The 16,204-nt window shown below is 37.1% G+C and overlaps 1 protein-coding gene across 1 annotated transcript; it reads left to right on the top strand.

Moving 5' to 3' along the window:
* Nucleotides 1-581: 581 nt before the first annotated feature.
* LOC105393905 (organic cation transporter protein) lies at nucleotides 582-14,891 on the top strand. Its single transcript, XM_011565725.3, has 7 exons — nucleotides 582-895; nucleotides 6,617-6,866; nucleotides 8,063-8,285; nucleotides 9,889-10,144; nucleotides 10,286-10,906; nucleotides 12,727-12,905; nucleotides 13,887-14,891. The coding sequence occupies exons 2-7, from the start codon at nucleotides 6,700-6,702 to the stop codon at nucleotides 14,058-14,060; spliced, it is 1,620 nt and encodes a 539-aa protein (XP_011564027.3). The 5' UTR covers nucleotides 582-895; nucleotides 6,617-6,699; the 3' UTR covers nucleotides 14,061-14,891.
* Nucleotides 14,892-16,204: the final 1,313 nt, after the last annotated feature.

Below are 16,204 nucleotides of genomic sequence, written 5' to 3'. Positions count from 1 at the left end.
TCGAAAATGGTTACTGGAATCATGTGAACTCATTACGGCTGCATTAATGTCTGATACCTAGACATATTTTAGATTACATTGCCGTAGGTCAGACACAGAGACACAAGCCATACGTAGGGTCGAATGAACGAAACTTATCTAAGTACTTAATTGGTACCTAACCTACCTACCATATCCGGCTTTAGTCTGATAATAAATGGTGCTAAATTAACCAACAACCTTATGTGCTTATCTTTAACTAACTCTTAGCAGTAGTACCGTTTTAAATTACTTAGTGATAAAAATTGTAAGTAAGTGTAAAATTTTTATGTTGCCAAATGCTCGCCATTTCTTTGAAAAGTATCGAAACACCACTTATATCGATACGATGTACGATAAGTATTAGCGAGCAAGATACAGTGATGTTTAGCTTGGATGGCATGTATGAAACTGTACAAAAGAACGGCAATGTAGAGCATATGTGCGGTAACGTGGGAGAGTCTCGCATTCCGAGCCGGCACGTCACGCGACGCAGCTGTGACGTGCACAGTTTGCGTTGCGTCTGACCAACTTCGAGGCGAATGCTCCAACGACAGAACCAACCAATGGAGTGATGTTTCGATCCCACACGCAACCACACGCCACTTCTCGACCGGTCCCACGCCGGCCGGCCGTCTCACGAACACGATTCAAAAATCGAACTAACTTTTTAAAAACTAAGCTGCACTTTTCAACCGGCCTGACTGTTCTTCGTACACAAATCAGCAAGGAGTTTACAAAGACCTATTTTTGCGAGTGAGCACGTGTGTACAAACTTTTTGGTTAAAAGCCGAACTTAATTATTCTTTCGTACAACATGGTAATTCTGTGAAATGGGTCATGGTATATCAGCACTGCGCTAAGTGTCGTGCATTAGGTGAGTAAACTTGTTCAAGTTTTTAATTATTTGCACGTTTTTTTACATCTATTTTGGAGCTACGATCTAGGTTTAAAAATAAACTAACTGCACGCTGAACGCTGAACTAACATACGATCGTGTTTTGATTGAGTGGTCTATGAAAATCTATGATCGTGATGATTTACTCGTTCACGACTATCGTTACTCGTAAGCAAAATCGATGAATGTCTATTTAAAGCTGATTAGTGATTACCGAGTTTGCCGGCATCTGCCGCGACCTACATAATTTCATTAACTTCACAAGGTTTGACTCCATAATAGAACATACTGACATGAAGATAAGTAAAATAATGTTAAAGTTTAATATTTGTTTAACTTTTACTTTGTACTTAAACTAAGTGTCTTTAACAACGAGTTTAGGACTGTTTTTTTAATATTGCATTGGTATACTTAACTAATTTTGACCTAGTAAGAAATACTTACATAATAATTGAAACTCTTCATAATTATGTATTTTAATTTTGTAAAAAGCGAGTTAAAAATAACCTTTTGTATTAAAAGTAACGTAAGTATGTACGTAGACCGTAACAATAAACAACTGTCGATTGTTATTCATCTTTTCGTTGCCTTGACAACACTGACAGTCAGGCTTACAATACATCTATTGTTACAAGATTAATTCTTGTCCCACCTTTGCAAATTACAAAAGATTTTGGTTCTTACCTACTTGCCAAGGCATGAAATTTTGGATTTCGGCACGGTATGGTTACGTAGGTATTACGTACGTATTTTCAAGGTTAGCGCTTATTCTTGCTTTTTTATTAAGTACTTATCTACAGTTAACCAGAATCAGTATTCTTTATTATTTAAAATTCCCTAACTATAAGACCATGGCGCCATTCTATGAGGGTTAATTATTGATGTACACTTTACTATACCTAACTCAAATTAACGCAGACAAAATAAGTGATAGAGTTTACGAACGACTCTAGGTAGGTAAGTAAGTACTTACTTCAATTATAATTTAATTAATAGCATATTTTTTTGGTCACGTTTATCACGGACAACGGTAAAATTTAATAATACCTCTGTTATAATTAACCTATACAGACACTCCTGTCCAAAGTCAAGTTTTACATACTAAGTAATGCTGATTACTGATAGCCGCGCGCATCCCGACAAAATGACGGTACTCTCAAGTTCACTGAACTTTACATAATTATTGTATCACCAACAGGATATACTCGTAGGTAGGTGAGTACGTAGGCCTTACTTTTTTGTGTCGGCTCTTCTTACTTACTGTTTTGCACCTTGAAAGAAATTATTGTAGACGCCTACTTTTTTTACGTTTGATCTCTTTGACATCCGTCAGGTACAACATTCCGATACTTTCATCTGTTAAGTACTATAATTTAATTATAGTCATCCTGGTTTTAAAGGTAGAACAATCCGTTATGATTCTTCAGTGTCTTGCACAAACATTTATCCATAAATTCGTGAGTTTTGGTAGGAGTCCGCTCGAAACATGAAGTTTTTTTAACCTTCTTAAACCTTATAGTTTTGGTGAAACTCATGAATACTACAAAAATAAATAACAATAAACTTTAGTACAGTAGACCACTTAATAAAGGTCTGTGATAACGAACTTTTCATCCCCAATTTCTGAAAGGCAACTCGTGTTGCGAACTATAATTTTGCCGATTTGTTCCTAAATAGTGCTAAAATGCTGTCTTATTTTTATGTGACGTATTGAACATCGTGACCAACCCAAGGTGTCTCTGTCATTGATCTATCGCCCGTTTCTATTCGATATCTTTATCTATATATGGTAAATAATATATATTATGTCTATGTAAAAATATGCATGTTTACTTATCGTCCTTTAAAAAAAATTATAACTTGTAGGAAAATCTCTTCCTACAAAATAAGAAAAATTCTAATATTATGATAATAATCCGTGGTCATATGTCATATGCCAGTAGTTTTGAACATAATAAGGAACAAACATCCGAACACACATACATACCAGTCAAACACAAATAACCCTCTATTTTCGCCACAGTCAGCTAAAATACATAAATAAGTTATAATCACCGTATTCACTATGCATCTCCATATAAGTCTCGTTGTCAATAAACTGCACACTGTCATTCCATAGACAACCGTTTGCCTTGACCAACATTATTAAGTTTCATCTTATTCACTTGTAGTACCTTGCCTCTTATACAGGGTAGCCCATTTAGATCGGTCATGAGCATGAGGGTAGTTCAGGAGGAGAAAGTTGAAACTAGAAAACGAAACTGATGTCATCGATATAGATTCTAAAATGCATTTATGCGTCGATTTAATTTGAATGACAATAAAACAAGTATTTTGGCTTATTGAGTAGATTTATTATAATACAATTGCTGTTGTACCTATTCATTAAAATATTATAATTATCAAAAAAGGCGATTTTATTCATTATGATTTAAAGTACCTACATTAAATCTATAGGATTAATGTTACGGCAGAGCATGCATTTAATACAATTTGTTATATTTTTATTGTTGGTAGGTCACCACTCACCACGATCTGACTGAATAATATATCAGCAATTTTATCTGATAATTTTACTTAAAAACCCATTCAATGCACCAGTTTAGTTGTAAACGCTAATAGGGACTAAACTTTTTAACAATGGGTAATTTGTTGGGTTAGCTAAGCGTACCTAAATAATAGTGACAATTTGTTGAACAGTAAAATTCATTGTAGATAAATAATTATTCTAACAACAGAAGCGACAAAACTAACACGTGGAGTGTTTAACGGGCGTGGTGACAATCGCCTTTGTAATCTATCAGTGTTGTCATAAAACAAAATACATTTTTTGACGTTAAAGTTGGGAAAAGTACCTAAAATCTTTCAGGTTGGCAATGTTGAAAAAAAATCCAGTGCGTTAATTTTTCACCTGTATAGATTTCAATAAAAAAATATAATTATAAACAAACCAAAAACCCGACTGCACGCTAAAAAGATGAAAACAAGCCCCAGTGTTAATGGAAAGTATCGCAGGCGGGTACCAGCAGAGGGTTCACCATTTAGCTGAATGTTACTTAGATAGGTAGATAGGTTCCTTGTGGGGCGGTCAAGTTGGTCCTCGCCTGCGATACTTTCCATTAACATTGGGGCTTGTTTTCATCTTTTTAGCGTGCAGTCGGGTTTTTTGTTTGTTTATAATTATATTTTTTTATTTGTAAATTTTTAGTAGTTTTTATTTTATGAAATTTTATGTTGGTAGTCCGGTTTTAGTTTATGAACATTTTTTAACTCAATAATTTTGGTGTTGTAATTTAAATACCTACAATATTAATATTTTTGTAATGTGCTAATCAAGGCCTTTCATTTGATACCCATCACGGCATAGTTGGAAAAATATTATTTTTTCGATCATCACTTGATATCCTCTAGAGGGCGCTATATACATTTTAATGTAACATCACATAGCCTATAACCATTGCGCAAATAATACGCTTCTAACGATACCTCATACATCAAAATCTATCAAGCCGTTTAGGCTACAGGAGGGAACAAAGAAACAGACAAACATACATACATACAAACATACAATCGAAAAACATTACCCTCCTCCTTCGGCAGTCGGGTAAAAATTACACCGATAACCGTCAAATATTTATAGAATAGCATAGAATAGAATATTCTTTATTTGTACACACACATAAGATAAACTTCATAACTTAAATACTAACACACATGTACAAAAAGTGCGGTCTTATCGCTTAATGCGATTTTTTCAAGACAACCTTTGGGTGGCAGGATATTCTTGATCAAAGTCAAGTGTACTAAATAATTCTAAAGGAATAATTAAACTCTGTAATTAAACTACATCTATAAACTTACATGTAGTACAAATATAATTATGTACTTATACACTCACGTGCAATGAAAAAGTTCCACCTGCCATTGACGTTCCATGTGGAACTTTTTCATTGCTCGTGAGTGTATTTCGCTGGTTTTTCCATGTAATTTATCAGCAGCAACTTGGCACACTTCATGAATATATTTATTGTGAACTGAAATGGCGATATGCAGTGAAGTGTGCTTCCTGTGTGACTCGGCACGCCGCAGCCTTGGGTCCACATCCACTATACAGGGTGTCATTAAATACAAAAGTGTATTATATATTTAATGACACCCTGTATGCAATAAATCATTTGAATTTTGCAATGAAGCGCTTGCGACTTGCCATAACTTTTTAGAAAAACTGCTTTAGCCATACCATTGCCATTATGGCATTTCACCTGAATGCTTTATTTTATTATTAGGTATCCTTATAACTATTTCGATACTAAGCCCCTGTTCCACAATGTCTGGTTAGTCGCTACCTGTCGGATAAAATACATGCTGTCACTGTCTAAAAAATAATAACAGAAAGTGACAGCATGTATTTTATCCGTCAGGTAGCCACTAACCAGACATTGTGGAACAGACCCTTAGTGTATTATTCATAAAATATGAGATCAATACGCAATCTTATAACTTCACCGGCAGATATTTAAACTGTAAATATTGAAGCGTAAAGTCAATTTCACAACTTTGTTAGATTTAGTTAATTAACCTTACAGAAGTTAAATTAAAACCACCGACACTGATAAGAAAGGCGCTCGCAACTTTAGAACGGCTGCACCGGTTTTGATGAGATAAGACGGTCCGCGTAGTCACAGAGGCCCAAGGGGTCACTTAAGCTTACGGAAAAAGAAGTTTCGGATCGGTCCTGGAGGTTAGTCTAGCTTTACAATGTGTATACGATCGAGAGCTGCTATGCCATAGATTTTAATGCCGACAGGCAAAAACTGAGTTTGAGCAAAAGTACCTACCGACTCGAGGTTTACTTGGCACTTGAGCTGCAAAAACGGTGACTTCAGCAGGCGAATAGACGCATAATTTGTCAGAGAATAAATAAATGTAGGAGAAAAAGAAATTATCTCTCTGGTTTATAATTGTAATAATATAGATTAATCGCATATTTCCTTACCACCGTTCTAAAAATACCTTTTTCTTCTCTTAAGTAACTGCTATGGTTCACAGATAAGAACTAAACAGTTGAAGCAATTTGATCTCTATCAAGAGGTTAATTACCATATTCATTACAGCAGATCTTTGTGCCGACTAATTAAATGATTTAGTCTATTAACCCATTACCGTTTCAATTCGACGAATTAATAATAAGTAGATTAAACCAATAGGACAGTCAGTGGTTTGGTTGTATGGTGAATATATTACAAGTGTGTTTTACAATGTGGCAATTGTTTTATTCTGTGCTATGTTTCATCTAAAGCTTTCCTATCAGTACTTACCTACTTTATATTCCACAAGCTTAGTCAATATGCGATGTATGATGAATATATAAATAATTGTAACAGATATAATTATTAAGAGTTTAGATTTACATAGGGTACATAATTACTTACGGCTAAACGGCTAAACAATAACGTTGAGTCACAAATTATTATTAGATTCAATATTCTATACGTACGTACCTATATTGAAGGTCAGAACTAGCTCTGAATTAAATAATTCTAGTCCCATTCAAATCTCTTAACACGCACTAAAAACTTTCCAACTTAATGGTTCTCAAAGAAAACCCCTCCAATCCTATTTACAGCTGAAACCGAAAAACTTTAATCCCTTTTAAATTCCTTTGCAAAGCTGACTTTAAAGAATTGAATCCGTTTTCAGGATCGAGTTGAACAGAACTGACTTTGTGAAAGTTGTCGTCACGGCGACGGTTGGAGCGAAATCTCGAGTATTGTATGTGAAGAATGGAGGAAGGCTCTAAGAAGGAGATCAATTTGGACTCGGTGCTGGAGAGCCTGGGTCCTTACGGCAAATACAACATATTGAACTTCGTGTTGCTGCTGTACCCGGTGCTGCTGAGTGCCTTCTTCGAGTGCGGCTTCATATTCGAGGCCAGAGAGACTCTTTACAGGTAATGGTGTGCGCTAATAACTAGACTCAAGTATACTCCCCTTAGGCCTGGTTTCCACCAAAGCGGAGAGGAGAGGAGATGTCTCATTTTTTTTGCTTGATCCATTTCCACCGAAGCTAAGCGGAGCGGATGTGGAAATAACAAAATCTGTTTGGTTATTCAAAACACATCTCCTCTCATCTCCTTTCCTCTTTGGTGGAAACAGGGCCTTAAAGGTAAACGGCCACCTTTCGGCATCGTATGCAACAATATTCTTTGTCTAGAAATTCACACAAGTGTGTCCACTCCCGTCCATACATTTATGAAAATCCGTTTGTTCCGATAGGTACGGCACCGAAAGGTGGACGCTTTCGTTAAAAGTGCATTAAAATATGTTTAAGAAATTTATATTTTATTATTGGCATCTAAGGACTAAAGCCCATTCATGCTTAAATCTTGAGTGAACGTCCATATACGTACCTATACGTACCTATATGTACATACTGTGTCCATATTTATTTTGATGATGGAGCAGCAGTGACTCTACGAAACGAAACAAAGCTTGCACTTATATGGTATTATTATGCCGTGAGTTTTACTCAATACTTTGTTTGCATGTAAATAATAAAGTTATCAAAATGTCAACATATTTGTAGTCCGTACTATCGTATAATAATATTTACGGTTGTAGATAATCCGCTGGTTATCTTTTTGATTCTTCAATGCAACTTATTATGTTGGTGAAGGTCCTATTTCTTAGCTTAGATAGCTTTTAATTATATCTTATCGCAGACTAATGTTTATAGTAGGTATACGGACATTAGCACATTTACTGATTTGGCTAAATAGGTTATCTATAAATTAGAGTGGGGTAGGATGAGGGCTGGATTAAACTTTGTAATAAATCGGTTAAATGCAGATGACCCTGAATTATGAAAAAAACATGCAACATAAAACAGTCAAGGTAGTGAATTAAAACTCTAATAAACTCTATCTATTTGTCCTATTTACATAGTTTAGAACTTCAGCGAAAAGAAGACATATACATATTATACATGTATTCTTTTCAGCATAGCAACAAGCAGTCTAAGTAGACTGTGCATCTATGACGATTTCCCAAAATGTATATGTCAACATTTTCGTTCTTTAATGATGAACTTTCTTTCTTTATTTTTTTTCTAATTGCGTTGATTCAAAAATCAATTTTCTCATTTCAGATGCGAAGTGAACGGGTGCGAACAGAGGTTCAACGACACCTCCTGGCTCAACTACACTATACCCTTCGACCACGACCGGAACATTCCAGAAAAATGTTCGCGATACACCCCCCTTGTTGAGGATGTGGGAAACCTGCAATGTATTCCTGAGGAGTTCGATACAAATAAGACTGTGCCTTGCACCAGCTACGTCTACGAGCCTGGAGAATCTTTTGTTAAAGAGGTAGGTACAATACAAGTTATCTTTTTTGTTACACATATTCTTCATAACCGAAACGGTTCAAAAATCAATAGGTTACTTTGGTTACTCAATTATACCATTTGCGGTGTAGAATGATGCGGGTGACATCTGTCAGCTAAGAACACAATACTATATATATACCTAGGCTTGGAGGTGTCCCCCTTATCATCAGATCTTCTTCATCATAAGCCAAATACCATTCATCTTCTGGAAGCAGATCATAAAATCACACAACTATCGGCTATTATTTCAGTATTATAGACTGCTTTAATTTAAAAAGGTTCTGATGCTACTGCTAGAAGCCATAGAATAACTTGGTAATTAGCTCAAAATTTTGCGTGGGAACTTGCATTACACATTTGATACAGATTGAACATATTACATTATATCTATATACCTACCTACCTTACACAAACACTGTCTCACCCACTATTTATTTATTTCTTTCCACAATTATAACCTATGTAATTATTAATATCTTATCACATAACACAACTCATCATAATTAATATATATATACCAACTTCGCGTTCGTGACTGAGGTCAACACAAGGGCCAGCTGAAAACCAGCGCTGTGGCCTCACTGTCCACAGCATATGCTGAGCTGGTGCCGTTTTGACACTCTGGACAGCAACCTTTATTTGTTTTGTTTGTTCTGTATTAAGTATTCTCTTTATTTTGTTGTTGTTTCTTTTTCTTTTTTTTGTCTTATTATTCTGTCTCAGTGTGTCAAATAAATGTATCTTTCTTTCTCTCTTTCTCTTTCATTAATACTATTTTTTTTGAACAGACACAAAGATTTTATTTTTTTAATGACTAAGCACGGCCAAGTATTAAATTGAGTATATCTGAACTGCGGCAAGGTCAATGAACTCTGTGACATTCGTTGGTCACTTTTATTTTAGTTGCACTGTATCATGCACATGTTTCATGCATATACCTGCCTTGTGTGTGTCATGCGTGTAATATTGTTATCGCCATATTTTAGTCACTTTGGAAATATTATTTTCTTTTATTTTGTTTACTCAAATACACTTAGTTAGTTTTCTTCTCACTGAAATTATTCGTATAAATTCCATAATTTCATGAAATGTGTTATTTAACCACTTTTAAATTCCAAAATAAGTGTTCTCATAATCGTTTTGAGATGAAAATTATATTTACCAATGCCCTCTAATTTTATGACATTTTACTTTAACCCGATGGTGGCCTGTAAAAGATTGCACACAGCCATAAGACCTCCTATTGTTAATTGTTCCTTCTATTTTTGTCTGTTCAGTTATTTTCATGACTAATTTCAATAGACATTTATAGGATGGTGCAGTTATGTTAGCTAGGAACATAAATCTATGTAAACAAACTAAAATATCCCTTGCTGACCCATGTACAACCGCATCATCCCATACCACTAAACTATAATAGCTCTAATTCTAACATCATCGTCATCATCACGCCCATCACACTGCTGGGGCACGGGTCTCCTACCAATGATAGGAGGGTTTTGTACACCACGCTGGCCTAGTGCGAATTGGTTTATCCTCCTCATAATTCTATCGTCCTCCTATATTCTATTTCCCTCCACCAGTTCAACCTGGGTTGTCAAGAGTGGCGGCGCGCGCTCGTGGGCACGGTCCACAACTCGGGAATGTTCGCCGCCATGTTGTTCACTGGCGCCATCTCCGACCGCTACGGCAGGAAGGTGGCCGTCGGCCTCGCGTCCACCGCCTGCTTCATCTTCGGAGTGGCCCGAGCCTTCGCGCCGGATTACATCACGTATCTGGTGCTGCACTTCTTGGAGGCTGGGTTTGGGGGTGGATTGTATCCGTCGGCGTATGTGCTTTGTGAGTATTTGTTGGAGAGCTTTTGTTTACATGACTATTAAAACTCTGACCTAAAACAAATGAATACAGGCGCCGACCTCTGCTCTTCTTTACCTATGAGTAATTACTGTTACAAACTAACCAGTAAACATTTCCTTGCAGCCGTGGAGCTAGTGAGCCTGAAGCAGCGAGTTTTCGTCTCAGCCATGTGCAACATGACTTTCGTGATCGGTGTTGTGATCCTGGCTGTCCTGGCCTGGTTTGTGGACAACTGGCGCACCTACGTGTTACTCCTCTACACTCCGGCCATCATCGCCGCCGGTTACGTCTGGTTCATGAACGAGAGCGCCCGCTGGCTCCTCAGCAAGGGAAGAAAAGACGAAGCCATCACCATACTCCGAAAAGCAGCCAAAATCAACAAACTCGATCCGAAGCAGCTCGATTTAGGAGCGTTAGGAGACCCGCTGCTCAAAGCGGAGTCACAAAGAGTGGACAAAAGATCTCAATTCTCTCTAGCCCTACGATCGAGTATAATCTGGAAACGAGTGTTGATCTGCTCGTTTCTCTGGATGACGTGTTCGCTGGTGTACTACGGGTTGTCGATCAACGCGGTGTCCCTGAGCGGGAACCGGTACGTGAGCTTCATGCTGGTGACGCTGGTGGAGATCCCGGCTTACATCGTGGTGGTCGTGGTGCTGGACAAGTACGGCAGGAAGCGCACACTGATCGTGACCTTCGTGACGTGCGCCGCGACGAGTTTACTCTTCGCGTTTCTGCCTAACGGTGATATTCTTTTTTTTCTATAACTATAATTATTATATTGAACACGAGCAATGAAAAAGTTCCACTGACACTGACTGAACTTCGATGACTGGTGGAACTTTTTCATTGCTCGTGAGTGTATTATGTGCTTAAACTATTTACTTTTAACAGAAACAAAACCAATTCTTGATAATTTTTTAAGTTGATTACCTCTGTAAGTAAGTGTAGGTGCTAAAAACTACATTAATAAAAACAGGGTTAAAAAAACTTGTACTTGTACAATGCACAGCAGGTATTTCAAATCCGCCTCGATTCATAAGTATGGATGACGTATGATGATACTTTATATCATGGACAAGGTCAGATATATTGTAAAAATCTCCAAAAAGACCTAATGGTAATTTAATGTTTCCTTAATCTCTGTATCGAAATCTGTTTGGAATGGCCTACTAATCTAATCTCCCTGACATCAATAGCATATAATTGCCTAAAAGTTAAACCACGCTAAGCTATGTGTATACTTTAGATGAGAGATAAAGAAACAACTCTTGTCGAATGTTCGAGTAGATACAACAATACAGATATAACAAAAGACTAATCATCATAATACGTGCTATTTTAAATTCTTTATCTGTCTCAAAATGTTAATCTTATCGCTGAACTATTCATCCATTCACTTTACGATCACGATGTTCACGTGCAAAATGTAAACAAACAAACGCCACGTTGTAGAGTGACCGATTTACAGGATTAATACGAGATAATAAGTTAATTCATCGGTCGTATAGGTATATATATATTATACTTACTTAGCAGATGATTTTTTTATTACTCCTATGGATTTAACTCATTTTCACAAAAGACATTTACACAAATTAACGTTTTAGGATTAAATGTTTGGGTAATTACACCATAAATCATGAAGATGTCTGCAAAACTTATATCAAAATAAATTAGTATTATTATTAATTAATAGTTGTATGTGTGAAATATACGAACAAATGTAGCATTCGCACACAGAATGGAATAGAATCCTTTGTGGGTATTATCTCTTCCTAATCTATTGAAACAATTTATAATTTGCTGGCAACAATATCTCATCTCGATATGATAAATGACCGAGTCAGCAAGCGCTCGTGCTTAAAGACCTGTCCTAGTTATATATAAATTGTGAAACGACTACACGTGTCTACATTAGTAAACAATGTACATGATTCTATTGTATGTTGTTGATTCAAGACTACGCTTTACATAACGAAATGTCTAAATAATGCTCACAATAACGACTAAACAAGTCATTAGATCAGCGTCAGTTCGAAATAGAATTTGCTGATCGTTTAAATTGTAGTACGAGATTCTGCAAGTTAAGACAAATACGCGAGATAAACATAAATAAACGCATGAACTGGTCAAGTTTAGATGGTTAATAAATATTATGATGTAATAACCAAACTGAATCTCTGTACAGTCAGCAAAATAATATATAGAGTACCTATGTAAGTACAGTAAATAAAATGCGGACAGTTTCTTTGCTTTATTTTTGTACCAACTGTTCCCGCGAGCTTCGCTTCGCCTTAAAAAGTTTTCCCGTGGGAATTCCGCGATAAAAATAAGCCAATGCGTAATCCAGGGTTTCAGCTACCTCCATAAAAAAATCATTAAAATCGGTTCAGCCGTTTTGACGTGAAGAAGTAACAAACAAACACACATACTCACAAACTTTCGCCTTTATAATATTAGTAGGATATAAAAACACCATCTTGTTTATATATCGTTACTCTAAGGTCTAGCTTCTATAATTTCCTACCTTCCCATAACTAATCACTCCCTTTATCCCATAGCGCAATGGTGGTCAACAGCGCTCTACCTGGTCGGCAAGTGGGCGGTGACGCTGGCGTACTCTTCGGTGTACATCTACGTGAGCGAGGTGTTCCCCACCAACATGCGGCAGACGCTCATCAGCGTGTGCTCCACTAGCGGCCGCGTGGGCTCGCTCGTGGCGCCGCTGACGCCACTGCTGGTGAGTGTGTTTAGAGAGCTGAGCCTTAATATTCTATGATAGTTAGTAGCGACCTGGTAGGTTTCTTCGGAGAGCTACGTCTTCTATGATAGCTAGTAGCGTTCTGGTTGGTTTCTTTTAGCGAGCTACACTCTTATAGGTTTCCCATGGATCATCTATGGATTAGACTGCATGAAAGAAACCTCTTCGATTGTCAGGTATGGTAGTAGGTTTCTTTAGCAAGCTTCACTCTGAAAGGTTTCCCATGAATAATCTATGGATTGAGGTGCATGAGAGGAGCGTTGAGTGTCGTCCACGCATCCTGAATAGTCAGCAATTAACAGGTATGGTGGTCTCTGCGCTGTACCTGGTGGGCAAGTGGGCGGTGACGCTGGCGTACTCTTCGGTGTACATCTACGTGAGCGAGGTGTTCCCCACCAACATGCGGCAGACGCTCATCAGCGTGTGCTCCACTAGCGGCCGCGTGGGCTCGCTCGTGGCGCCGCTGACGCCGCTGCTGGTGAGTGGCTTTAGAGCTTCGCCTTAGGAGGTCTTCTATGATAGGTAGTAGAGTAGCGGTTTGGTTAATTTCTTTAGCGAGCTTCGCCTTAAATGTCTATGATAGTTAGGTAGCGATCTGGTAGGTTTCTTTAGAGAGCTTCGCTCTTAAAGGTTTCCCATGGATCATCTATGGATTGGAGTGCATGAAAGTAGGTAGCCAGCGATGGACAGGTATGGTGGTCAACAGCGCTCTACCTATCTCCGCTGCACGGCACCGTTATTGACGTAAATTAATATAAATGTCACAATATCCAAGTGTCATCATCATCATTACAACCCATCACGTCCTCACTGCTGGGGTACGGGTATCCTTCCAATAAAGGAAAGGTTTTAGGCGTAGTCCGACGATGGCCTATTGTGGGTTTGTCCACCAACCCACACTAGGCCTGTCCATCCAAGTGTATAAATCCTCAATAAAAACCCAAACCTTCTCACTTCCAGACGTACTACCACAAGTCGATGCCGACAGTGATATTCGGGGCCATGTGTCTCATATCCAGCACTTTGGTCTTCATGCTACCAGAGACGAGGAACATGAGACTTCCCGACACGATCCAGGAGGCTGAAGAACTGTCCACTATGAAGAAGGTCCACAGCTCTAACGACATGACGTAGTGGTTCAGAGAGTGGATCAGAAGAATGTTATTAAACCCTCAGTGGGGCTGCAGACTTGACGTATTTGTGGAAGAGAGTTTGATAATTTTGAATCGTTTTTATGCCTTATACAGAAGATAAGCGCTTATCAGCGCTGGTTCGGAAATAGTTTGAACTGGCAGTGCAGCTTTAGCCGGCCTTCTTTCTGTATGGGGCCTTAGAATGCAAATGTAAAATCTAGTGGTTGTAAGAGCTATTTGTTTGAAGGCTATGGATTTAGATAAGGAGCGAATCTGTCAGTAATCGTAGTAAATTGACAGCTAGCCATAAATAGTCAAGATTGTAGACCCTTGAGTGGTAAGCCGTCCCGTTGCACTATACTTATTGGACTATATTCCAATCTTTCGAATGTTTTATACAACAGCCTACCTTTACATAGGTGCGTGCTAATTTACCACTGAAATGAAACCTAAAGAGTGACTTTATAAATAATTTAGGAAGCTTTTACTTAAGTTTTACAGTTTTACTGTACTTTGTTTACTTAATCTTAGTTTAGAACAATTTATGTCAGCTTAGGTATACTTTTTATTGTAGGTAAGCGTAATTTATCGTATTTTTAAAAACATCTGTACTTTATGGAATCAATTTAAGTGTAATGTTTTTTATATGTTTAAACATTAATTGCTAGCTTTATATTTATGGCTGTTAACAGTATTGATAGTGATTTAAAATGGCACTTATTTTGGGACCAATGATTCAGTTCCATTTGTTCGTATTTACCGCATTTCTTTTATCAGTACAAATATATTGGTTTCGTAATTGTCTTATGATAATAAAGAAACGAATGAAAACTTTGAGTGTTGTCATTTGTTTTCTCTTTTTACTTTTGTAAGGTTGCTAAATAATTTAGCTTGAACAATCTTTATACTGTTCGAGAAGTGGCGTGTAAATGCGAATTTGTACCTCTACTAGACTCTCCGTTCGATCTCAAACTCACGGATTGTCTATAATAATAGGACAAGACCACAAAGTACTTATATCGACACTGACCATCATGAAAAATTAAAATATATAAATAATTACATAAGTACCAATGCCTAGGATACAAACTATACATACTTACTTTCCCGTGATTAATTTGATAAGCAAAACTACACGACGACTTACCATCATAATATAAATATTTTTCTCGTGGGCGACATTATAACTTACAGTTAGTTATAACTTCGTATAGGTTGACTACGCTGAAAGTCATTATAAAATCATTATCTAGCAGGCATCATCCACTGAAGCCACCAAATTGTACATAAATCAACATCTTAAAGGGGTAATTACAAAGTGGGGCCGTAAACGAAAGTGCCGACATCGTATCTCCATAATAGTTACACACAAACACATTCACACTTACACATTATACACACACATACACATACACACACAACACACCTTCCATTAAACTCGCTTATACCTAACACGTGCCAGCTGCAAGTTTAAATATTTAAACTAACTTAAGTAATTTCAGCATGAAACGACAAGCTTCATAAATGTTGACACTTTCTTTTTAACTCACACCAAAAAAAGTGAGGGGTGTTATGAAATGTAAGAGCTATATTCGTTAGCATTTTCGTTATCTATTTAGTTCAATTTATAATAATGATTGATGAAAACAATTCGTTTCTCGGACATATAGTCGATATACTGCAAAAAAATATTAAATGACGACAAAATATATTTTTCAGGATTTTCATTGATGAAAGAGCGTGAAACCTAATTAGCATCGTACTGTTTTATTTATTCTAAGCAAAATTTCGAGATAATTGCATTTCTCAGTACAGCCACGATATACCTACTCGAATTAAGTAAGTATTACGGGAAAACGAATTCTAAAAACATTACGTTATAAATACATCCGTAACTTGATCTTCTTTAATACTAAATTCAATTTTAATCCTTCCTATTCACATATTAATAAATCCACCGGCTGCAGTATTACTGTTATTGTAGCGGATCAAATCTTTCAGATATCTGTATCGGCCAAGTCTGAAACAAAAACAAAGTTTCACTGAGCCGAGGGCTGAGACATTGAGATATCTTGCAGTGAATAGGGTGACCATGCCATCATTATTACTTTAACCCTAAACTTGGCACATACTTTTTTGGTTCTT

The sequence above is a fragment of the Plutella xylostella genome, chromosome 21 (genome assembly GCF_932276165.1).
Source record: "Plutella xylostella chromosome 21, ilPluXylo3.1, whole genome shotgun sequence".
Lineage (NCBI taxonomy): Eukaryota > Metazoa > Arthropoda > Insecta > Lepidoptera > Plutellidae > Plutella > Plutella xylostella.
This window is presented reverse-complemented; position numbering and strand designations above follow the sequence as displayed.

What these genes read in the sequence shown, in the direction of transcription:
- LOC105393905 (XM_011565725.3), top strand. Translation starts at nt 6,700, where the DNA reads ATGGAGGAAGGCTCTAAGAAGGAGATCAATTTGGACTCGGTGCTGGAG. An exon ending in GCCAGAGAGACTCTTTACAG is followed by an intron (nt 6,867 to 8,062) that starts GTAATGGTGTGC and finishes TTCTCATTTCAG; the next exon opens with ATGCGAAGTGAACGGGTGCG. An exon ending in GAGAATCTTTTGTTAAAGAG is followed by an intron (nt 8,286 to 9,888) that starts GTAGGTACAATA and finishes TCCCTCCACCAG; the next exon opens with TTCAACCTGGGTTGTCAAGA.